General features: G+C 56.8%; 13 protein-coding genes across 13 annotated transcripts; 4 read left to right on the top strand and 9 right to left on the bottom strand.

Annotated features, from left to right (window-relative positions):
• Window positions 1-118: 118 nt before the first annotated feature.
• Window positions 119-866, bottom strand: BAUCODRAFT_31938 (uncharacterized protein). Its single transcript, XM_007676181.1, has 2 exons — window positions 705-866; window positions 119-650 (listed from the first exon to the last, which is right to left on the bottom strand). Exons 1-2 carry the CDS (start codon window positions 736-738, stop codon window positions 322-324), a joined length of 363 nt encoding a protein of 120 aa, XP_007674371.1. The 5' UTR covers window positions 739-866; the 3' UTR covers window positions 119-321.
• Window positions 867-1069: 203 nt separating this feature from the next.
• On the top strand, window positions 1070-2979 carry BAUCODRAFT_31937 (uncharacterized protein; the record flags this gene model as incomplete). Its single annotated transcript, XM_007676180.1, has 1 exon — window positions 1070-2979. The coding sequence occupies one exon, from the start codon at window positions 1070-1072 to the stop codon at window positions 2930-2932; it is 1863 nt and encodes a 620-aa protein (XP_007674370.1). The 3' UTR covers window positions 2933-2979.
• Window positions 2980-3169: 190 nt separating this feature from the next.
• On the top strand, window positions 3170-4822 carry BAUCODRAFT_407748 (uncharacterized protein). The gene has a single exon (XM_007676611.1). The coding sequence runs from the start codon at window positions 3407-3409 to the stop codon at window positions 4760-4762; it is 1356 nt and encodes a 451-aa protein (XP_007674801.1). The 5' UTR covers window positions 3170-3406; the 3' UTR covers window positions 4763-4822.
• Window positions 4823-4881: 59 nt separating this feature from the next.
• On the bottom strand, window positions 4882-6582 carry BAUCODRAFT_120847 (uncharacterized protein; the record flags this gene model as incomplete). Its single annotated transcript, XM_007676610.1, has 2 exons — window positions 4882-6487; window positions 6512-6582. The coding sequence occupies 2 exons, from the start codon at window positions 6580-6582 to the stop codon at window positions 4882-4884; spliced, it is 1677 nt and encodes a 558-aa protein (XP_007674800.1).
• A 623-nt stretch (window positions 6583-7205) lies between these two features.
• On the bottom strand, window positions 7206-8372 carry BAUCODRAFT_66794 (uncharacterized protein; the record flags this gene model as incomplete). The annotated part of the gene is made up of 1 exon (XM_007676437.1): window positions 7206-8372. The coding sequence occupies one exon, from the start codon at window positions 8370-8372 to the stop codon at window positions 7206-7208; it is 1167 nt and encodes a 388-aa protein (XP_007674627.1).
• Window positions 8373-8961: 589 nt separating this feature from the next.
• On the bottom strand, window positions 8962-9874 carry BAUCODRAFT_408168 (uncharacterized protein). The gene has a single exon (XM_007676609.1). The coding sequence runs from the start codon at window positions 9647-9649 to the stop codon at window positions 9323-9325; it is 327 nt and encodes a 108-aa protein (XP_007674799.1). The 5' UTR covers window positions 9650-9874; the 3' UTR covers window positions 8962-9322.
• BAUCODRAFT_31931 (uncharacterized protein) lies at window positions 9872-11089 on the bottom strand. Its single transcript, XM_007676179.1, has one exon. The coding sequence runs from the start codon at window positions 10819-10821 to the stop codon at window positions 9886-9888; it is 936 nt and encodes a 311-aa protein (XP_007674369.1). The 5' UTR covers window positions 10822-11089; the 3' UTR covers window positions 9872-9885.
• Window positions 11090-11305: 216 nt separating this feature from the next.
• Window positions 11306-12472, top strand: BAUCODRAFT_573968 (uncharacterized protein; the record flags this gene model as incomplete). Its single annotated transcript, XM_007676608.1, has 2 exons — window positions 11306-11831; window positions 11881-12472. The coding sequence occupies 2 exons, from the start codon at window positions 11306-11308 to the stop codon at window positions 12372-12374; spliced, it is 1020 nt and encodes a 339-aa protein (XP_007674798.1). The 3' UTR covers window positions 12375-12472.
• A 97-nt stretch (window positions 12473-12569) lies between these two features.
• On the bottom strand, window positions 12570-13112 carry BAUCODRAFT_146525 (uncharacterized protein; the record flags this gene model as incomplete). The annotated part of the gene is made up of 1 exon (XM_007676607.1): window positions 12570-13112. The coding sequence occupies one exon, from the start codon at window positions 13110-13112 to the stop codon at window positions 12570-12572; it is 543 nt and encodes a 180-aa protein (XP_007674797.1).
• Window positions 13113-14158: 1046 nt separating this feature from the next.
• Window positions 14159-15775, bottom strand: BAUCODRAFT_104801 (uncharacterized protein; the record flags this gene model as incomplete). Its single annotated transcript, XM_007676606.1, has 2 exons — window positions 14159-14447; window positions 14499-15775. 2 exons carry the CDS (start codon window positions 15773-15775, stop codon window positions 14159-14161), a joined length of 1566 nt encoding a protein of 521 aa, XP_007674796.1.
• A 266-nt stretch (window positions 15776-16041) lies between these two features.
• On the top strand, window positions 16042-17949 carry BAUCODRAFT_67698 (uncharacterized protein; the record flags this gene model as incomplete). The annotated part of the gene is made up of 3 exons (XM_007676508.1): window positions 16042-17202; window positions 17299-17650; window positions 17732-17949. The coding sequence occupies 3 exons, from the start codon at window positions 16042-16044 to the stop codon at window positions 17947-17949; spliced, it is 1731 nt and encodes a 576-aa protein (XP_007674698.1).
• Window positions 17950-18019: 70 nt separating this feature from the next.
• Window positions 18020-19159, bottom strand: BAUCODRAFT_56334 (uncharacterized protein; the record flags this gene model as incomplete). The annotated part of the gene is made up of 1 exon (XM_007676365.1): window positions 18020-19159. A coding segment is annotated over one exon (1140 nt), but the record flags the coding sequence as incomplete, so codon positions are not given.
• Window positions 19160-19559: 400 nt separating this feature from the next.
• BAUCODRAFT_407440 (uncharacterized protein) lies at window positions 19560-20915 on the bottom strand. Its single transcript, XM_007676605.1, has one exon. It carries the CDS (start codon window positions 20803-20805, stop codon window positions 19900-19902), a length of 906 nt encoding a protein of 301 aa, XP_007674795.1. The 5' UTR covers window positions 20806-20915; the 3' UTR covers window positions 19560-19899.
• Between the last annotated feature and the right edge of the window lie 541 nt (window positions 20916-21456).

Raw genomic sequence — 21456 nt, 5'->3', positions numbered from 1 at the left:
TCACAAGATCCAGAACGCTCAGAGAGCGTATATAAGTGTGTTCACGACATTTCGGACACTTGTCAGGAGAAGGTAGGATTGTGGCTGCGGAAAGCTTGATACAGCTGTGCCAAGCCAATGGCTATGATCATGTAATGCTACAGGACACATCTACACACTTCGCATGGCGCCATGACTCCGTTACCAGCTTTATGAGTGCTTGAAGTACATGGCCACTCTTTCTCCACCCTCCTCCAGACCGGACTGTTAGCGAGGATTCTGCCCTTCCCACCATTGAGGCCTTTCTCGATGCTCAATCCTCTGCACCCGTTGGCTTGTTCATTACTCTGCCGCCTGTGTCCGCTCAGTCATGACACCGCCCGGAATGTGCGCACCCGTCTCGACCACAAGCTTTGGGCTTGCGAAAAGGCCCTCCTGCTCCTTCTGATACTCTGTGCCAATGTTTGGTTGACCTTCCCTCGCCACTCGCCGAGCCCGCTTCTCGAGCAGCCTGTCCCTCGTCTCACGCAGAAAACGCATCTGCCTATCTTCTATGCCCTGCAGCCAGTAGCCTACACTCGCGCCGATACCAGCGTAAACCGGGTATACCAAAGGTCGGCTCAACAGCGGTCGCATCTCAATACCCAGCTGCCAGAACCGCACGGCAACGCCTAGAAATGTGTTAGTATATACTCAAGGACGATTTCGGTCGCAGGTCGCCGTACCGAAGAATGACCAGAAGAGGATCTTGTTCACCATCTTGACCACCCTCTATCCTCTCCCCTCGGTTGCGTCAGGTGAAGCGATTCGGAGGTGGGGCAGCCTGTTTGATCTACTCGCGTGCCTATGTGTCTGGACCGTCTCTCAGGTTGGGTAGTCGAGCAGGTGACTGTGAGGTAGCTCGTGGGAAAACGACACTCTGATACACATAGAGGGCCGATGCGGAGCTTGAGGAGCAAAGGAAGCCTAAGGCTGCAACTCATGCTTGAACTGAGTCCGTGCCCCAGACCCATATTGACATTTCGACCATTTACCTCCTTGCCATTCGATCCATCAGACAACCCGAGGAAGCTTCAGCGCACTCACCATCATGGCGGCAGCCGTGGTCAAGCATGGAGCGGGCGAGTTCGACCTGCCGCCTCGTAAGAAGCCCAAGGTCTCCGAGTTGCCCCTCTCGTCCGCTCAACGAGCGTCGATAGATGGCATGCTGCACACTTTCAAGAAGAAGGGCGAGTTTGACGGCCTACGGAAGAAGGTGTTTCAACAATATAACGAGAGTGCACAACGTGGCATGTTCGAAGCGGCCTTGCGAACCTTCACAACAAGCGAGATTGAACGTGACCCGATCAAGTATCTTAAACCAGACCGCCGTATGGGAGCTCCGCTTCTCGAAGGTGCAGCAGCACGTAGCGATGTCTACAAGCAGACCGAGGCCGGCATTGACGCTTACATTGATCAATATCTCGTCAATGCGGAGCGAGCATTGCGTGACATTCGGCGCAAGGAGATCGGTGATGAGGCAGCGGAGGAGGAGACCAAACGTGGCGGTAAGAGTGATGAAGCATATGCCGCTGAGGCCGTGGTGCGCCGTAGCGAGCGCGCAAAGAAACATGTGGAGCAAGAGCGCTTGCGGAAGAAGCAGGAGGCGCAGGAGCGGAAGAAGGCAGAGCTTGCAGCTTTGAAGAAGAAGCAAGAAGAATTGATGAAGGAGACGGAGCGTCTGCAGCGTGAGCAGAAACGCCGAGCAGAACGTGAGGCGTGGAAGACCGCAGAGAAGGAACGCGAGAAGGAGCGCATTCGCAAGTTCAACGAGGAGCGGGAACGGCAAAAGAAGGAGAACGAAGAGCGCGAGAGAGCTCTCAGAGAGGAGCGAGCGCGTAGGGAGAAGGAGAGAGCGGAGCGGGAGCAGAAAAGGCTTGAAGAAGAGGCTCTGAAACTGCTGTTGCGCGAGGGTGAACAGATGGCGGAGAAGTCGCGACGCCCGGAGTTGGAGCGCAGCGAGAGCATGGAGCCTCCGCCACGCTTGAGGCACTCGGCACCACGGAATAGTCTCTCCAGAGATCAGATGCGCGCACAGGGTTTGATGCCGACGAGCATGACGCTTCGCAGGGGTGACAGAGCGCCCGGTGAACCGAGGGAAGTAGCGTCCGCCACTCCAGCTGCCGATGAAGATCGACGCCGCGTTTCACGCGTCCGCTCACCATCATCAGCTCGCTCAGGCCGTCGGCGCGAATCCTCACCAGCGCAAGACGAGCGCCGTCCTGCCAAACGCGACACGGCGCGTCGTGAAACGCTTTACCGTGACATCAGCGCGGAGCGAGAAGCGTGGAAAGCACGTCAGCGCCATCGCGACACAAGCCGTGGCGAGGAAGGCGAAGTGGTAGAGCAAACGTCCACACGCGCTCGAAGTAAGTCGAGGGAGTCTGCGCGCAATTCGTACCGTCCGCGCCGAGAGTCGCGCTCCCCGCCAAGACGCCCACACCGTGATAGTTCGCGCTCACGGTCGCCCCCTCGCTTCCGAGAGCGACGCCGCGAAGACAGTCCGCCAAGGCGTAGAGAGCGGAGCCGAAGTCCACCGGGCATTGATCGCTATGTTCCCGGCGGTAGCGCTGCAGCTGTTCGCAGACGGGAGGAGGACGAGAAGGCGCCACGCAGGAAACCCGACGATGAGCGCGACACCGAGAGGCGCAGACGTCCACGAGATGATGACCGTCCGAAGGCAGTTGACATTGACAGGTATATACCGCCGGGCAGTAGCGGCCGGACGGATGATGCGGATAGGCCGAGGAGACGGGAGCGGAGTCGTAGCAGAGAGAAGGAGCGCCATCGTGAGCGCAGCCGCGAGCGAGATAGGGAGAGAGGGAAAGACAAGGAGAGGGAGAAGGAGCGATCTGGGCGTGAGAGACCGCGTGAGACTGACAAGGAGCGTCGGCCAAGCAGCAGGGAAGGCTAGTACCCTATTCCGGCTTTTGCCAGCTTGAGATCTTGGTATTAGCATTTCAGCCCTACGTTCAGCCGATGTGTCAGAAAAAGAGCTTCGTGAGCCTCCAGATACCGTTGTAAGGCGTGCAGTCTGTGTGTGGAGCAAGTTCGCCTAAAGCGGAAGTCTGAGCTCCACCGCCATAGCGGACTACACCTACACCGGCCTCATGCACACGCATTCATCGTTCAACTGCTTTGTCAGCGTGGTACGGTGCTCATCCTTGGGGTATGGAGATGTACAGTAAGCAAGCCTAAAGCACTCGACGCGGACAATGTGAAAGCGTACAACCTGCGGGTTCACAAGGCCTTCGGTTGTAATCTCGTATCCGGGTTTGTTATCTACCCGCGAGCGTACCAACGATACTTGGCAGACAGACAGACTGTGCGTCCGCGACGTTATGACGGACGTGTAAGGCGTTCGATATAATACTACAGGAGCTGCACCATGACTACAGCTACCAACAAGCCGTGGGTACGCGGCCCACCGGCACGATATCGACTCGTCGATTGTACCCTTATCGATCCCAAAGACGGCGCAGTCCACCCAAGGGTAGTCGTCGACCTCAAAGATGGTATCGTTTCCCGCATGTCCAAGCTTGGCAAGTGGCCTTCGCCCGGAGACGAAGCACTGAGCTGGACCCAGGGCGAGGATATCCACGTTGTCAACATGGACGGCCGCTTCTTGTTGCCCGGTCTGATAGACTGTCATGTCCACCTCCAAGCCGCTCCAGGCGAGACGGGTCTCAAGGACTCCATCAATCAGGATCACGACACAAATTTGCTCCGTCAGCCTTATGTTGCCCGGGAAATGCTGAGGAGAGGCTTTACCAGCGTTAGAGACTGCGCTGGAGCTGGCCAAGCAATCAAAGAAGCCTTCGCCGAAGGCCTGTTTCCCGCACCGCGACTCTTCACATCTGGTCACGGCATCTCGCAGACTGGCGGTCATGGCGACCTCAGGGCCGCGAAAGACGCCGAGTATGCCTGCTGCGGTGGCAACACGCGCGGACTCGGCCGTATCGCAGATGGTGTCGAGCAGTGTCTTCACGCTGCAAGAGAGGAGCTGAGGTGTGGTGCTGACTTCATCAAGATCATGGTCTCTGGCGGAGTAGCGTCGCCCACTGACAAGCTGACGAGCCCGCAATACACGGCCGAGGAGATTCGTGCATTCACCAAAGTCGCAGCTGATGCCGGCACGTACGTGACCGCGCACGCTTACACGCCAGCATCGATACAGAACGCTATTTTGAACGGCGTGAGTGGCATTGAGCACGGCAATCTCATCGACGAGGCCACCGCCAAACTCATGGCTGAGCGAGGCGTCTTCCTCACACCAACGCTCATCACTTACAGCGCCATGGCGTCCACAGAATTCGCCGGCTTCTTGCCACCTGCGATAGCGGAGAAGAACTTCCAAGTACTCTCCGCTGGGAAGCGCAGCATCCAGCTAGCTGATGCCGCTGGGGTGACGATGTGCTACGGAAGCGACCTCCTAGGGCCAATGCAGGTCAAGCAGTCCGGCGAGTTCATGCTTCGCAAAGAAGCCGGGCTAAGCGCGCTCAAGATTCTACAGAGCGCGACTGTTAACGCGGCGCGGATGCTTCGACAGGAGGAGAAGCTGGGCCGCGTGAAGGAAGGCTTCTTTGCGGACCTGATCGTGCTCAATGCGAACCCACTCGACGATATGGAAGTATTGGCGCACCCAGAGCGGCATCTGCTTGCTGTTTTCAAGGAGGGTAGAGTGGTGGAGAGTCGCTGGTCAAAGCTGCCGAGCGACCTCGACCGAGTCTCGCTCATCGAATAGCAGCTTTTCGGCCGGGCAGCGATTGCGGGATCTTGGACGTCTTCCTGAATGAGGCAGATCTTGGGTGAACACTGTTCAGCGTGCCGGATTTTGCCGGACGGAGCCAAATACCATCCATCTCATCGCGAGAAGGGCGCGATTGGGTCCAAGTCCATGTCCAGACAGTCCAGCTTCCAGATCTCGACGTGCTCCGCTTCGCTCTTCGGCACCATGGTCACCTCTTTCCGCATCTCCACATTACCATCCTCAAGAACATGAGGGTAATTGCCACCAATCTTATACACCACATCACCAAGCCCAATCCATTGAAGTTGGTCAGCGCTGACCTTATACAAGTCGGCACTCAACATTGCGATGCGCTCTTCGTGAGAGGTCGTTTGCAGGTGCTCGGCCAACCACCCATTCATGAGGATCCGGCAGGCTTTCAGCTTTGGCAGGTATGGAACAAGCAGTCGGAAGACGGCGAAGTTGCTGTGAGTTAATGATAAACCCAGCTGCTCAAGGTTGGGACAATACCGGACCAATTCGGCAATTTCGTCCATAGTTAGAGCCCACTCTTCACGCAGCAGCAGATGTTGCATCGACTGCCCATGGTCTCGAGTGAATGTCTGCAGATAGTCCCTCCCGAGCTGCGCCATTTCTTCATCTCCGGTTGGTGTCTCGCTCGGCGTGATGGGTTGCTCCGGAGACAGAGTACCATCAGGCTGTCCAGATCGTGGACTGACGAAATACATACGCTCCAACCGTGCCAGATTCTTGCGGATGAGAAGGACATGCTGTGGCGCAACCTCGTTCACGCGCTGCACCCTCCAATACGTCTCAATATTCTGCGGAATATCCTTCCATGTATCGTCGATGTACACGTTTCGGGCATTGTTGCTACTGGTTCCAATCCCACCAAAGCAATCGAAGAAAGTGAGGCTAAGGAGGACGTGTGGCTGCATAACGAAATCCATGGCTGAAAGGTTGTTGCCGAAGTAATTCTGCATCGCAAAGTGCTTCAGATTGAGCCGGTAATGCGCCTTCTGACACCGGCCAAAGTAGGTCTGGAGACTGGAGCTGGGCTCGGCTTCCCTGCGCATCCGTGGTGAGAAGTGTATGCGCAGGTCCTCCAATTTGCGCGACTGCAGTAAAAGCAGGCTGATATCGTCCGGGTAACATAGCGGGTCGATGTCCGTAACCTTGAAGTAGCGCAGATTGGGTATGGGCGGCACCAGTACGCATGGCCGGGGTACTCTGCCACTCGGGAACCGCAAGGTAAGATTCGTGAGCGTGCTGTGAGTGGCCAGGCCTTGATACAGCGTCTTCAAAGGTTTGCAGTCCAATTGCCAGGCGAACTTCCCCAGCTTGATCATCTTGTCCGTCGACGCTCGTGTTAAAATATTCAACATCATACTGTTGTCCGGCACCCGGCCTTTTGCGAAGTCTTCTTGTCCAACCTCGCGCCAGTCACCGTAGACGCGGAACTCCTCCACCAGCGCTGCGTAGTTTCCCGTCAACAAACCATTGAGCGCCATGACGAACGGACTCCCGCCGCCAAAGCCCTCCGGCCGTCCATTGACGTAGCGAATGTCCTGGTAGGAGTGGAGGTTCACCCGCTTGTAGAGCTGTGGCAGCGTCATGTAGTAGAGTAGCCGGGACGCTCGACATAGCCTCGCCAGATCCCCGAGGTCGTCGAGGTACGCTGTGATGAGCGCGATGAGGTTGAGAGGCAGCTCATGTTGACTGGTGGAAACGGGCGAGATATACTGTACGAATCGTGGGACTTCGTTTGCGATGTTCTCCTGCGCTTGAACGTTGTCGCGCAATAATTTGGCCATGGTTCACTCGTGCGTCGCGTGGCGCTGCGTCCTTTAGATTTCCAATCATGCGAACACCATCTCTTTGGTTTGATGCCCACGACATTAGCCTCACCTGTTACCAGAGCAGGCAATGGTCGCATTCGCATTTGAGCCGTTGACACGTGGGACTGGCCGCGGACTTCGACGCCAGCGCCCGCCAACTCGAACGATCGCCAATCGAAGTCATGACGATCACCTGCTTTGTCAGAGGCTTGCAGTATTCACGTGCAAGACGCCAGACATGTTTGAACAGGAAACTGCTCGGACACGGTGTTGCTGGAGATAAAAGCTGCGTACTGGTCTGAGACTACGTATGGATGCCTCCCGCCAGCAATGGCTCGCCTCGTTCAGTTCTGCCCTGCTGTAATGCTTCGAATGGATATACTGACAACGCCATGCCAAAACTTTTCATCATCACCGCCATAGTGACTAGAGCCACCGCAAAGATATACCGCTGACTGAAACCGTGGAAACGATATACCGCTGATTGAAAGCAAAAGGGTATCTTCTCCAAGCACACATCCCGTCCGCAACGCTTCAGCCAGCGCCCGCAATGCCGCACATCGGCCGTTAATCATCATAGTCTGACCGAACTGCACACCTCAATTGTTGAGTGTGAGGTGCTCGATCTCCCCCTGTATGTTATTCTCATCGTAGAAATGCACACTCGTATGGTCGTTTTGATAATGTGGCGGACTAGCAGGCACATCCTCATACATAGGCGGCTGCTCGTCGTCCCAACTGATCCCCAAACCAGCACGCTCCGTAACGTTCAGGTTGAACTGCGTGCGCAGCACCCTAGCCGCGCCCGTCGGAGTCGCTTGGTGCGGTTTCTTGTTCGGAGCCCATTCTTCACTGATGACGAGTTCGAGAACGAGGACGTGCGAGATCTTCATGCCGTTGGCGGCTTCCATGTCGCACTGGGGTTGCTTGGAGCTGTCGATTGCGGCCATGAATTCGCCGTCGATTTGGCCGTCGGAGAAGTCGGTTTTCCAGCCTTGCTTGAGCTCTTCGGTGCCGACTTCACGGGAGCTTTCTTGCTGCAGACCTTTGCCTTCGCCTCCCACTTTGGCGGCGTGCTTGCTGCAAGCCGGGCTGACCATGGTTTCCTTCTCCTCGATGCGCCAGGTGAGTTTTCGCAGCCGCCAGCGCGTTTGGGAGTCGTCGTTTTTCGTGGTGATCCCCGTCATACGGCACGTCACTGGGAAGTCGCCAATGGGGAATACCACACTCGGTAGAGTGACGTGCAGCGTGAGGTTGGTAGGCGGGAAGATACGCATGCTGTTCTTGTCGTTACCAGGCCGCAGCGCGCGTTGAATGATGAGTTCCCGGCGATACTCGGTCTCCTGGCCGTCGCTTGACTTGGCACGCACGTGTAAGGAGTAGTCTATACTCCCTATCTGTCCGTGTGTTGTAACGGGAATGTGGCCAGGTATTAGATGCGAGAATGGCAGGTCTGCCGTGCCTTCACCGGCCTTAAATGTCTTTGGCTTGCTTAAGAAATTCCATTCGTATAGATCAGTAACGGTCTGCATGCATTCTCGGCATCGAGCCTCTACCGGCTTTTTGGTGGTCGTGGTACACTCCAGATACATGGTGATGCTGTTCATCACCACATCGCCGGTCTTGGGCGTAACGCGTAGCAAGCCGGAGATGAGAGCGCCTGATGACTGCTGCGGAATATCCTGGAACAACGCCGGAGGGGACTCGATAACCATGTCCAGCGTGACTGGCTTCGGGGATCCTGCAGGCTGCGACGTGATACTCATCCTATGCGCCGAGAGGTCTTTCGACTTGGACCGGTCTTTACTGGAGCGGTCATTTGAGCTGCCATGTCTCTTGCCGAGACCAGCAATGCTCGGCCGCTTGATGTGCATGTGCTCCATGCTTGAAGGGTTGACCTCTGCCACTGAATGAATGTTGTCGCTCTTGTGCGCGAAAGCGCCAGCATCAAGCTGTGGCTGAACACGCCTCACGCCGAAAAGCCTTGAGGGCATCGTTGAATTGGCGCAGGAGGCACGTCACTCTGCTCGGAGCTGCCGCCGCCACGGCGTATCAAAAATCTGGGGTGCAGAAGAAAGCGCGATCCGATGATGGTGATCACGGAAGGTACCGATGGCGAGCAAAAGCCCCTTCAGTAGTGTTGTGACAGGATGTTGATAAGGAAAAGAAGCAGCGAAGAATGTGTCTTGTAATGGAAGTGGGCAGAGAAGGACCGAAGCGGAGATGTGAGTGGTCCTGCAGCCTTTACGAACTGGTTTGGAGTCAAGTAGTGGAAACTATCGAGTAAGAGAAACATTATTGACCAGCGGTTCACCGAAAACGTGCGCTCCCGCACTCGCGCAACGCACCACCTTCATGTTCACTCATATAGCTCACTTAGCCTTTGGATTGCACTAGCCCTCCGAATGGCGATCACTTCTATTCACGGCTCCCCGTCAGCCTTCTTGCGGTCACAAACTCTTCTAAGCACCATTATGTGGCATTGACACGCTTGTCACGGGCTCATGCAGAGCTGAGATTCAGCCTGCGCTTACTACTCCGTTGCGCTTGTTCGAGCTCCATCTCCACATGGCTGGTCAGGCGGTCTAGAGACGTTGTTGAGTCTGTTGTTACGCCGCAACTCACAACGAATCGATTGTGTTCGAGGTCTATACGTACTCGCTCGGGAAGGGATCCTCGGCCGTTTCTGGCCGCCTCCCCGCAACATGACGCCTCTCTACAGTAAAGCCCGTTTATTGCTGGAACGTTGCACCGACATCGCATCTCCGTGGAAGACGGCATACTTGCGAGCTCGAAACTCTCGCATCGTACCAAAAGCACCTTGGTGCTCCTGACCGCCGAGGTGTACCGTGTACATTCTGCCACTACCAGCGCGTCGCGTCACGGTCGCCATTCTGTCGCCCTGCCGTGGTTGGCCGTGCCGAAAGGCCAGCAGCTTTGGATTGGCCGGCACAGAAAAGCTTTCGGGCAATTGATGTCTTACGCAATCCGCTCGGCAGCGGTCAGATGTCGCATCGGAAAACGCTCTTGGAGCGTCAGCCATTTACTTGGCGTTTCCGAGCTATCGGGCATCTCCGACGAGGAAGTCTAGCGCATTCGACACTCAAAGTCAATAGCACGACGAAGCATATGCAGGTCCGGCTCGTCAGTGTCGACACCTGTCAAGTGATACTTCCGTGTGAGCCATTAACAGTTCCTCAGCCAGGAATGCGTAGAATGCGCATCGCATTACCTCCCATAACCGCTTCCTGTGCCGGTTTGTCGGCCCGAAAGACGGCTTCAACAGCTTGCGAGTTCAGCTTGACGCTTAGCCATTCGTCCTCGCTTCCATTTAAGGGAGGGAAGAAAGGGTGATCCGTGCCTACCAATGTAAGTTGTTGAGCAACATTGAGTCTGCGCACACGGAGTACACATACCGAACATCAGTCTATCAGCGCCAGAAGCGTCGATTGCTGCCTTCAACCCAACATCCGCGTATATGACGGCGTCAAGGTAGACATTGTTTTTCAGCACATCCCAAACATTTCTTCGACTCTCAATTCGGCCGAGCTTCTTCAGATGCGCATCATGCGCGATGCAGCTCTCAATCCTACCGGCGAGAAAGGGAAGCGTGCCGCCACTATGAGCAATGAGGATGCTGAGCTTGGGAAAGCGATCGAATACTCCAGACAGCAGCATGCGTGCAACAGCTATGGTCGTCTCCATGGGGAAGCCCAGAGCCAACGGCAGCACATGGCCATAATCACTCGCCCTCTCGCCGTAGACGGATGTCGGCAGACCGTAATGCGGGTGCAGGAAGATGACCTGTTCGTGTTTCTCCAAGGCTGCATAGATTGGATCCAACGCCGGGTCGTCGACGCCCGTACCGAGTCCGGAAGTACCCATCACAATACCACGATGGTGTGGTAAAGATGCTAGACGCTCTACCTCCTGCACGACTTCGCGCGCTGGTGCTGACAGCGGTAGTGTTCCGAAAGCGTACAATTTGCCTTCGTGCTCCGCGCACATTCGCTCGACGTCGTCGTTGATCTGACGGGCCGTCTCTGCTGCTGTGTCGGATGGAAGGAAATCCAGCCAAGGATTTGCCAGTGACAGGACGGACTTGTCGATGCCGTGCCTAGATGCAATGAGCATGAATGCCACCAGGACAGTACCTGTTCGTCGCGGGTTTGAGTGATCTTCTTGCTTACACCTGCATGAACTTGAGCTTCTCATTGACGTCCCAGTACTCCCGACCAATTGGTCGACCTTTACTGGTTGACGTTGTCTCCTCGGCTGGCAGAATGACGAGGCGTTCGCCTGCGGCAGGATCTTGGGAGAAAGTCTTCACGTATGGTACTTTATTTCGCGACCGAAGTAGTTCCATGTACTTCGGCGGATACATGCTGGTTGCCGGCAGGAGTCAGTGTATTACTGCAATTACTATAATTTCTGACATACTGCGTGTGCACGTCAACAACAGGCATCTTGACTGTATCACCCGTTAAAGAAAGAGTCTCCCTAATGCGTAGGATGACTCTCTAGTATACTTGACATCTCACTTAGTGAAGTTGTACGTCTAATGCAAGAGTATAGGCAGACCTTATCGCTACCGGCCGAAGTGGGGCGCCTTATCATTCGTGACTACTGCTTTGAGCAGCAACATCAACCTCAACTCTGTCTTCCTCATATCAACGAACTCTGGACATATATCGCCACAATGCGTCCAGAAGCAGTAAGCAACGCGGTGTCCTCCGACGACCTCGATATACCGCTCATTGACTTCGCAAGCTTCACAAACGGCGACGCTGCAACGAGGAGGACAACGGCGCAAGCAATCCTCTCGGGCTTCCAAACAGCTGGCTTCATCTACTTACGAAACCATGGCGTGCCTAAAGCGGACGTCGAAACCGCATTCGCAGAGTCCGCAAGATTCTTCAAGCGTTCACCGACACAGAAGGAAGCCTTGAACTGGACTACTCCGGAGGCGAACCGAGGCTACTCCGGACCAGGACGAGAGAAGACGACGGATCTTACCGATGCCGCTGACATTGAAGCGAAGCGAGCAGAAGAAGGTGCTGATCTCAAGGAGTCGTTCGAGATTGGTCGGGAGGGCGAACCAGGCTTCCCGAACCAATGGCCTGACAAGTTCGACGAGGATGGTGTGCGCTTCAAGGAGCACATGCTCTCCTTCTTCGACAAATGCAAGCAGCTACATGTCGAGGTGATGCGATCGATAGCTGTTGGTACGCTTGTAAGGTTCCAAAGCAATACCTCGTTAGCTGACCGGCGCAGGCCTTGGTATTGATGAACAATGGTTCGATAAGTTCTGCAGCACCGGCGACAACACCCTACGTCTACTCCACTACCCAGCCGTAGACTCAAACGTCTTCCAGCAAAACAAGAACACTGTCCGTGCCGGAGCCCACACGGACTACGGCTCGATCACCCTACTCTTCCAGGACATGGCAGGAGGACTTCAGATTCTGTCGCCAAATGGCAATTTCGTTGACGCCACGCCGATCGAAGGCACCATTGTTGTCAACGCCGCCGATTTACTCTCCAGGTGGAGCAACGACACGATCAAGAGTACCAAACATCGCGTGGTAGAGCCTCCGACGAAGGCCGACCATCATCCCGCCCGATATAGTATTGCGTATTTCTGCAATCCGAATTTTGATAGCTTCATCGATGCTATACCTTCGACTTACGGTGATGCGAGGCCGAAGAAGTACGCTGGGATCAATAGTGGTGACTATCTCGCGCAGCGGCTTGCGGCAACCTATTAGCGGTTCGAAGAGCCTGGCATGCCAACTGCTAAGTCTATCGAGCTTACAACCGGTGAACGTCTAGTTTGCTCATGCTGAGACATGATGTAAGCATCCGGCAGCTGTCAGGAAGACAGCCGTATCCGCCCTGGAACTCCGCCCACACTTCGGCTAACGCTGCTGGACTGCGTTTGATCATAGCCAACAATGACGAGGCTACTTGTCGCCGGCGTTCTCCTCCGGACCGTCTTCACGAGCTTCAACCCTGTTTTGGCCCATTACGATCATATCCGATCCCTCCGGCTGGTCCACAACCCCACCCCCCTCACCACTCCCGCCCATGCCCTCACCCACCCCACCACCACCACCGTTACCCTCACCGTCTCCATCACCACCCCGCCCATCCATCCCCTCCACCCCTTCCATCTCAATCCCCGCCTCAGCCACAATCCTCCTCTGCTCCGCCCTCAACTTCGTCAAGCGCTCCTGAATCGCCTTGCCCGTCGGCTTCTCATCGAACCAATCCGCGATGGCTTGCGACTCCTTGCCGCTGGGATGACGGCCGAGGGCGAAGAGGAGCAACTTCCGATCGTTGTCGGCTGTCCATTTGATCCGCTGTTGACGGGCCGGGGGGGGAGGTTTGATAAAGCCGCCGGGTCGGTTGTTGGGGTGGTCGGAGGCGGTTGTGCGGACGGTGGGTTTCTTGAGGGGTTGGTTGTTGGTCTGGGCGGTTCTTGCTGACGGAGCTTGGCTGTCCATGTTGTTGAATTGCTTTGTCATGAGTTCCTGTACGGCGTGGAAACGATACGTAAGCTTGAAGCAGCAAGGACGCAGAGTCGAAGTTGTTGTGCTGGACGAAGAAGAACAAAGGGAAAGGGAGAGCTCTTGTTAGTCCCCATTTTGCACGTGAACGGAGCAAGTCTATGCTTCACATTCACATCACGTGCGTCTCGTGCCTGCTGTATCCAGACGCACGTGCGTCGTGTGCACCCATGGCATTCACACCCACCCACTCACGCGCACAAGACTCTCCAGCTCCCACCACACTCACATGCAGCTAGCTGCAGCACTTCGCGTCCCGACCCAACTCCAGACCATACGCACCACACGCACCACATCCACCTCCCCCACAGCCCACGGCAAACCCACCCTCATCCATCCATTACCCCCTTCTCAGCGGGCTCAAGCAAGCCAAACATGGTATATCAGTCGCCTTACTCGCCTTTCCCTCTGCTATCCACCACTGACGCAATCCAACCCCCCAAACAGAACAACCCGCCACCCACCCGTGGCAAAACCTGGCAACAAGCTCTAGACCACATGGCGGAATCGTGGCGCTTGCTCGTGGTCGCGGGTTCGCTGGAGAGTGCGAAGGAAGTAATGCAAGTGGGGAAACTGGCGTTTGGGGAGACAGGGTTTGTTAGTGCGATGGCGGAGGTGGTGGAGAGGGCGGAGGCGGGTAGGGGAAGAAGGGGCGAGCCGAGATCCGTGTAGGCCGGCTCGGTAGACAGTCCTCAGGAGTGTGGGTAACGAGCTGAGTCGGGTGGTTGAGTAGAAGGATTTTGACACGGGGCTAATAGTGGACTGACGACCGTGTCGTTCTTGCTCGATGTGCATGCGCGTGTGATCACCGGGAGGGTCGCGTGTCGCTGGGTAGGCCGATCTGGACCTAATACACAGCCTCGAGCATGCCGCTCGAGTTCTCAAGCTTCCCGGGCCTCCATCAAGTCATCGGATCATCAAACGCGATGAATCCATCATCCCGTTATCCCATCAGACCCATTACTTCATCACCCTATCCCACATCATCCCATCATAGTATCATCGCCATCGCCACCCGCACCCGCACCCTTACCCTCCTCAGCCGCCACACCCCTCCCCCTCCCCTCCAACAACTCCCTCCGCACCTCCGGCCCGATCTGCTTATGTCCCCGCACCAACAACAAATCCAACAACGCCTCGCGCTGGTCCTCCGTAATCTCGTTCTTATACCTCTGCGCAAACGCTAAGAGGCATTGATGCCACAACACAGGGAGTTTGCCGTGTTCGCCTGCTCCTGCTGCACCACCAACGCCTCCGACGCCGACACCGTTCCTCTTGCCCGGCGTGACTCCGCTCATGCTTACATCGTCTCCATCCCCATACTCAAGCTGTTGCGGCCGCACCGCACGAAAGCGCAAAAAGTGAAACACGAGCGCGTCCACCACGCGATACGGCAGCGCGTACTTCTTCTCCAACAGCGTGCGGATGAAGATATTGCACGCCCCCGCCGACTCCACATCCCGCATCATCTGCTCCGCCGCAATCTCACACAACCGGTACAACGCCGACGCCGAATGCAACACGGGGATCGACACGCGCGCCAACACGGACCCGACGATCGTCGCCTCACGCACCGTACAACTCCCCGACGCCACGAGCGGGAAGAGGAACCCGCGAAAAAACGCCGCGGGTTTGTACAAAGCCTTCTTCAGCGCTTTATACAAATGCACGTTTAGCTTCTTGGTCTCGTAGATGTCCTCCCTCACCCGCGGGAGCAGGATATCACTGCAAAATGCCTGTGCGAGGGCAGGGCGGGAGGAGACGAAGAGTTTCGTGGCTTCGTAGACGGCGTTCGGGGTCCAGGTTTCCGGGCGGGTGATGGAGAGGAGGGTGTCCCATTGGGGCAGGGTGGGGAGGATTTTGAAGGGTTTGGGGAGTTTGCCGGATTTGTAGCGGGAGAGGAGGGTGCCGATTTGGGTGTAGACTTCCACTACTTTGGCGGGGAGTTCGATGGCGTCGGAGGGGTCGCCGCCGCCTTGGATTTGGATTGCGGGTAGGGGTAGTCGGTCTCCGCCCGCTTGTTGCTGTTGCTGTTGCTGCGCTTCGTGTGCGGCGATCTTCTCGAGGATGATGTCGGCCAAGTTCGTGCCTGGTCCTGATTCTGCCGGCCCGTCGTCTAATTCGTCCCGTTTGGGTTGTAATAGCGTTGCGGGGTCAAAGGAAGGGTTGAAGCGGTTGAAGGTCTCTAGATCTTGCGGGTCCAGTTCGATCTCCTCCACTTCCTCCCCTTCGGAACCCCACGCCGCTTCCTCGTCGTCGTACTCGCCCAGCCGCACCCCGGCGTGTTCTTCTTCGTCCTCGTCGCTGACTACATCACGTGGGAAGCGGCTTTCGAAAGAGAAAGCGGTGCCGGGTGGTGTGGGTTCGCTCGGTTTCCGCTCCGCTTCATCTTCCGCCGCCAAGTCTTGGCCGAGGTCCAGGATGCGTCGCGAGGCTTTGCTGTCGACGTACCCGACCGCTCCTTCCTCCTCACCATGTGATTGTTTCCGCTTCTTGCCCGCTTTCTGCTTCAGTGGGGCGGATGGGGAGTACTCTTCGCTGAGTGGGTTGTGGCGTCGCTCTTGCCGTGCGACTGAGTTGGACCGCGCGGATTTCGGCATCGTGTTTCAGATCGGCAAGCGCGTCTGATGAATTACATGTAATATGACAATCGGAATGCTTCATCTGGATCTTGAATGGGGAAGGCGCATCGCTCGTGGAAATTCTGACCTTCAAGCCAAGATTTCGCCCCACTTCGAAGCGGACCGAACTCCGTGACTGCGGAAGGGCAAGCTTGACTGACTCGCGTGTGTATATACACGTATATGTCTGCATAACAGCTCAATTCATTCACCACATCACATCCCTTACCATGGCAGAAGGAGAGATGCGCCCCTTCTCGCCCGCCGCCGCACATCCCATCCCACTCGACCACCACGCGCCCGCCGTCGCCTCACCACTCAACCCCTCCAGCACCCGCGCCCCCTCCCACACCACTCCCGCCCCCACCATGCACCGCGAGCCCCGCGAGAAAAAGGACTCCCTGAAGAAGCGCGAAAGCAGCAACCCCCACACCACCGCCTCCACCGCCCTCGGCAAACGCAAAGCCAACGCGACCCACGCCTATCCCTCTCCGCAACGCTTCAACGTGCCCCCACCCAAGTCCACCGACTTCGAGCCCCCCAAAGAAGACATCATGGTCGCCCACGAACCCACCCCGCTTACCATGCCCGACGGCAACCGGCAACTCTACAAACCCATCGATCTCGCCGAGAACAAGCGGGGATACCGCTACAGCCGCGCCATCGCCGACCCCTTGTTTCCGCATAAACAGTACTACCGCTCCACCTCCCCGCCACCTCACTACGCACGGCTGAGTTTCGAGGACGCGGATAAGTGGATGCATTTCACCACCAACGCACTCATCACGACGAATGAAAAGGGGTGGAGGATGGTGCGCAGCAACGTGTGCGCGAGGGAGGGGACGTTGTATTATGAGATTAAGATCCACCGGGGTGTTCCTCCCTCCGGTCCAGCAGATACCACATCCTCCGATGCTGCAAACTGCGGTCCACAACCCCACGTCCGTTTCGGCTGGGCACGGCGTGAAGCCCCCCTCGACGCGCCAGTAGGGTTCGACGGGTATTCCTACGGCATCACCGACCTCCGCTTCGAACCCATGCATCGCAGCCGGCCGAGCAAATTCTACCACCCCACCCCCAAGAACAAGAAAACAAAAGGCTCCAAACCTCTATCCGGCGCGGGAACAGCACCCCCACCCATCCAGCTCGCACCCGAAGACGCCCACGTCAAAGAAGGCGACATCATAGGCCTGGAACTGCAACTCCCCTCCCTCACCCTCCACCGCAAGATCGTAAGCGGCGTCTACAACCCCGCCGTCGATATCGGCGACGGCTTCGACCAACCCACACATACCCTCGAACCGGGTGCGGAGAGTATGGATGTCATCCGCGACCGCATCCCCGTCGCGTACAAGGGGAATAGCTACTTCGAGACGCTCGATCACGTCTCCTCGAAACCGATGGAGGTGTATGCGGATCGGCAGACGAACCTCACCAATCTCTCCGGTAACGCGCCGAATGGTGGCGGCGGCGGCGGCGGCGGCGGGACGGGAGGGAATAAGGACCCCGCCTCTCTGCTCAAGACGGCGCCGAACCCCAACCACGAACACCCCTCCCTCCGCACCCTCCCCCACTCCGCCATGCGGGTGTACAAGAATGGGAAATTGGTCGGCACGGCTTTTGAGAATGTACTCGCGTTCTTACCGCCTGCGAGTGTGCCGAGTAAGACGATGGGGGCGAGAGAGGGGTTTGATGATGGGGTGGTGGGTTATTTCCCCGCCGTTTCGTGTTTTTGGGGCGGTATCGCGGAGGTGAATATGGGGGATGGGGTGGGTGGGTTTTGGGCGCCGCCCCCTCATCTCGCCGTGAGTAGGAGTAGAGATGCAGCGCGTGACGGGCAACTTGCTACGAATGGTAGTGGTCCGGACGTGCAAATGGCCGATGCGGGTTCGCGGGTGGATGGCAGTGGGGTTGATGCGAGTGGGAGCAAGAAAGGCTGGAACCCTGGTCGCCTGTGCCGGGCGGTGGGGGAACGGTATAAAGAGCAGATCGCCGAGGATGTCGTGTGGGATGTCATTGATGAAGTTGACTTCTTCATCCAGGACGGCGGGTATGAGGGCACGGTGGGCTCCGGGGCTGATAATGGTGGTGGTAGTAATGGTGTTGTTAGTACTCGGACTGGGGCGGGGAGGGTTAAGGAGGAGGAGATGTAGCAGCAGTATCCCCCATCACCTCATACGAGATTTCGCTGGAGTGGCGTGAGTGTGTGTCTTAGCCTGCTGCTGCGGCTGCTGTAGTAGTAGTCTGTGGAAGTGTCCGGATACACCCATAGCACAATCTGCTCCTCTCCGGCGCACTTTGGCCGTCCAACAAGGGTGCTTCGCACAGCTCGCAGTGCGGCTCCATCCCACTCCCCCTCCCGTTCAGCGCAGATGTGGTTGTTCGTTTCGGCAGGCGTAGTTTCCCCGCGGTCTTGACCACATTCGCCACGATGGACGGGTATTCTTGCTCCACGGATTCGAAGTACTGCGTCATCAAGTCGTCGATGGTGACGTTCTTCATACTCACCGTCTTTCCTGCGCTCGAGGTTGAACTTAGGTCCTGCACGACACAATCATCCAGCGCCGGCTCAATCATGCCTGCATAAGCAACGACTTCCTTCCGCAGTAAATCCCGCATGGGGAAGTAAAACGGCACACCGTACACCGCCTCAGCATCACCGTCCGCCACGGTGGTGGGGACGGCGAAACCACGCCCTTTGGCCGTTTCGGAAAGCGTGCGCTCGGCTAGCCGCGTCGTGCTGTCGCCCCAAAGGATGGCTTCGCAGGCGTGTTGGTTGGCGTGGTGCACGATCAGGCGGCGGAGGAGGAGTTGGGTGAGGTCTTGACGGGAGGTTGGAGAGGTGGTGAGGGTGTTTAGGGCGGTGGCGAGATCTTCTTCTGCGGTGGCGTTTGTTGAAGCGGTGGTGATGGAGGCGGGTGAATTTCGGTCGAGCAGATGCCGTACCCCGTCCGACTCCATAACATCGGAAAGACGGCGAGAGGAGAATGTATGCCCGTCTTGGGCGTACCGCTCCTGCACCCTCTCAAATCTCCTCCGCGCTTCCTCCTCGCCACCCTCCCTGTCAGCAAGTGGATGATGGACAAACAGAACTTCCAACCCGAACCCCCTCCGCCCCGTCCTCTCCCCCTGGCCCCTTAAGTGCAGACTCAACACATGCAGTAGAACGGTTGAACACGCACCCAGAGACAATGGTAATAGCAACGTCCGGACTTCACTAACACCTGGATCGGAGTGCCGGACTCGAAAGCTTTCCATGCGTTTGATGATTTTCGTGGAGATGTATTTGGCGAAGCAGGCGGTACACAAAGGTTCAGTCCGGACGGTGAGGGTTGGGGGTTCGGTTTGGCAGCGGCGGCAGAGGCACGGGTCTAGGGGCGGTTGGGGGCGGCGGCCTGGCATGGTTTTTCTTCTTCTTCTTCTTCTTCTTCTTCTTCTTCTTGATGATGTGGCGATGCTTTGGAAGGAATGAGACTCTTACATTAGTTGGGTGGACGGCATCCTGGCTCTTGTATCTTTTATGGAACTTGTGTCCTGATGTTGCAAGTTGGGATCAGTTTCGAATCGTGATATGGTAGGGTCAATCAACCGTGAATGTAAGAGTAGAAAATGTGGCAGGGTCCAAGTTCACTAGCCTGTCGTGCCTTCCCGTATGCGGTAGGCAGCATTTTGCTATACAGTTTGTACCTTCACGTACGCTTGTACATATCAAGTTGGGCCTTGACATTCGGTACAATCGACAATCTACAACGGTCAAAATCGATCATTAAATGCACGTCGCCAGGAACATCAGCTTTGAAACATCGCCGGGCAAACGATGGAAAGACGATACGGCGACACAATTCGCATTGATGGAATCTCATCATTCATATTCGTACATGCTTTCTGATGCACGGCTCGTTGGCCAACGGCAGAGTTCCACAAGTCTCCTGCTCGCGACATCGCGACGATCACGTATCCCAGCGAGACCGCAGGCCCAAAGCGTCCCTTCAAGCAGAAGAACATGAGGAACATAATCTGGGTATCCGCACGCATCATCAAAAACGAGCAGAATGGTCCTCTCAAAGCAAACGAGAGTCAACAAACCCACCATCCGTCCCATGTCAAAGCAGAAAGCCAGCGAAACCCACCAACCCAAGCATCACAACGGCACTCGACAGCGAGTGCACAACCGAACCCGTACCAGAGTTCTGGTTAACTTGTGTGTCGAACGGGCTGCCGCCGCTTTGACCGTTGCCGCCGTTGGCGGTCTGTGAGCTGCCTTGGGCGGTACTGGTCGAGGTCTGAGCGATCGGTGAGCTGGATGTGTCTATGACCAGTCCGGTGGTGCTTGTTGATTGCGCGGATGACGGCGGCGTCGTCGTCGTCGTCGTCGTCGTCGTCGGTATTGATGTTGTTGTTTTTGATATTGACGATGACATCGAACTTGAGGATGAAGTCGTGCTTGACGATGTCGAAGAGCTCGCGCTCATGCTCGGACTCGTACTCGTACTCGTACTCGTACTCGTGTCCAAATTCATCGTCGCAGACGTCGCTGTCAACGAACTCGCAGTCATCGTACTACTAATAATCGCCAACGTGGCCGTCGTCGAGGCCGTACTCCGCACCGTGACCGTACTCTTCTGTGCCGTCGAGCTAGGAGTGCTAGACGTACTGCTCGAGGTCGCTGAGGTGAAGGTGGCCGACGGCGCCGGCGCCGGCGCATTCGGACATATCGCCGCGGCGCCTTTGCCTATTATGAACGCGCCGAGTATGTTATTCTGGTCGGATATCGAAGCGCATGCGCTCTGGACTTTCGGTTGGAGTGCGCCTAGCGCGGAAAGACAGTTTGAGCTGCAGCCGCTCGTGCCTGTGAAGTCGGCTGGTTGGCAACCGGTGATGGTGCTGGTATACACGTTCTGACATGCTGATGGTAGACTTGTCACGGTTGGGGGAAAGTCCATGAGCGATACGGCGAGGGTTGCGGCCGGGAGCGCGAGCAGCGCTAGTGTTGATCGTTGTGCGCGCATTCTGCCGGTATCGTGTCGTTTGACGGTACGCGATGTGTCGGAGATGGCGCTATTGATGTGGACTCACTCGCAAGGTGGTGAGAGCCACGAGGCTGCTCAGGTTTGCACTCGTGGTGTCAGCCAACACAGAGCCGGCTGCGGAAGGATTACGCTGGCGCTGGTGGGAAGGCAGTGACTGTGAGCTTGCGGGATTGGCAGCCAGGCGCAGGCGCATGCACAATGCGGTGGTCGCGCGGAAGCTGCTACACTCCCTCTTGCGTGCAACCTCTACACACTCAACCGGTCTCCGCACCTCTTGCCGTCTCCTTCTCGAGCTTCTGTCGTGTAGCCCCAGCACGTCGCACGCAGACAACTCCCAGTGCGCCGCCTTGCACGCGCCAGCAGAGTTCAAGCGAATGGCAGTGTTTATTATGTCTTCGAAATGAACGACTACCGCCGGCTCCGGGCTGCAAGGCGGGCGATGTAAAGTCGAGCGGACGCGTGGAAGGAAGGAAGGGAAGGTGGTGCTCGTGTCGGCAATGTCAGCAAGGAACGGAGTGCAAGGAGCGGCACTGCCTCTCTTCCTGCGCGTGAGCAGCTGTCCCCACAGTTCCTTGGGTCGATGGTCAATCGCGATGGCCGTCAACAACACATTGACTACATGAACGAGCG

The sequence above is a fragment of the Baudoinia panamericana genome, assembly GCF_000338955.1.
Source record: "Baudoinia panamericana UAMH 10762 unplaced genomic scaffold BAUCOscaffold_4, whole genome shotgun sequence".
NCBI classification, from domain to species: domain Eukaryota; kingdom Fungi; phylum Ascomycota; class Dothideomycetes; order Mycosphaerellales; family Teratosphaeriaceae; genus Baudoinia; species Baudoinia panamericana.
The sequence above is the reverse complement of the archived record's forward strand: the minus strand, read 5'-3'. Positions and strand labels throughout refer to the sequence as shown.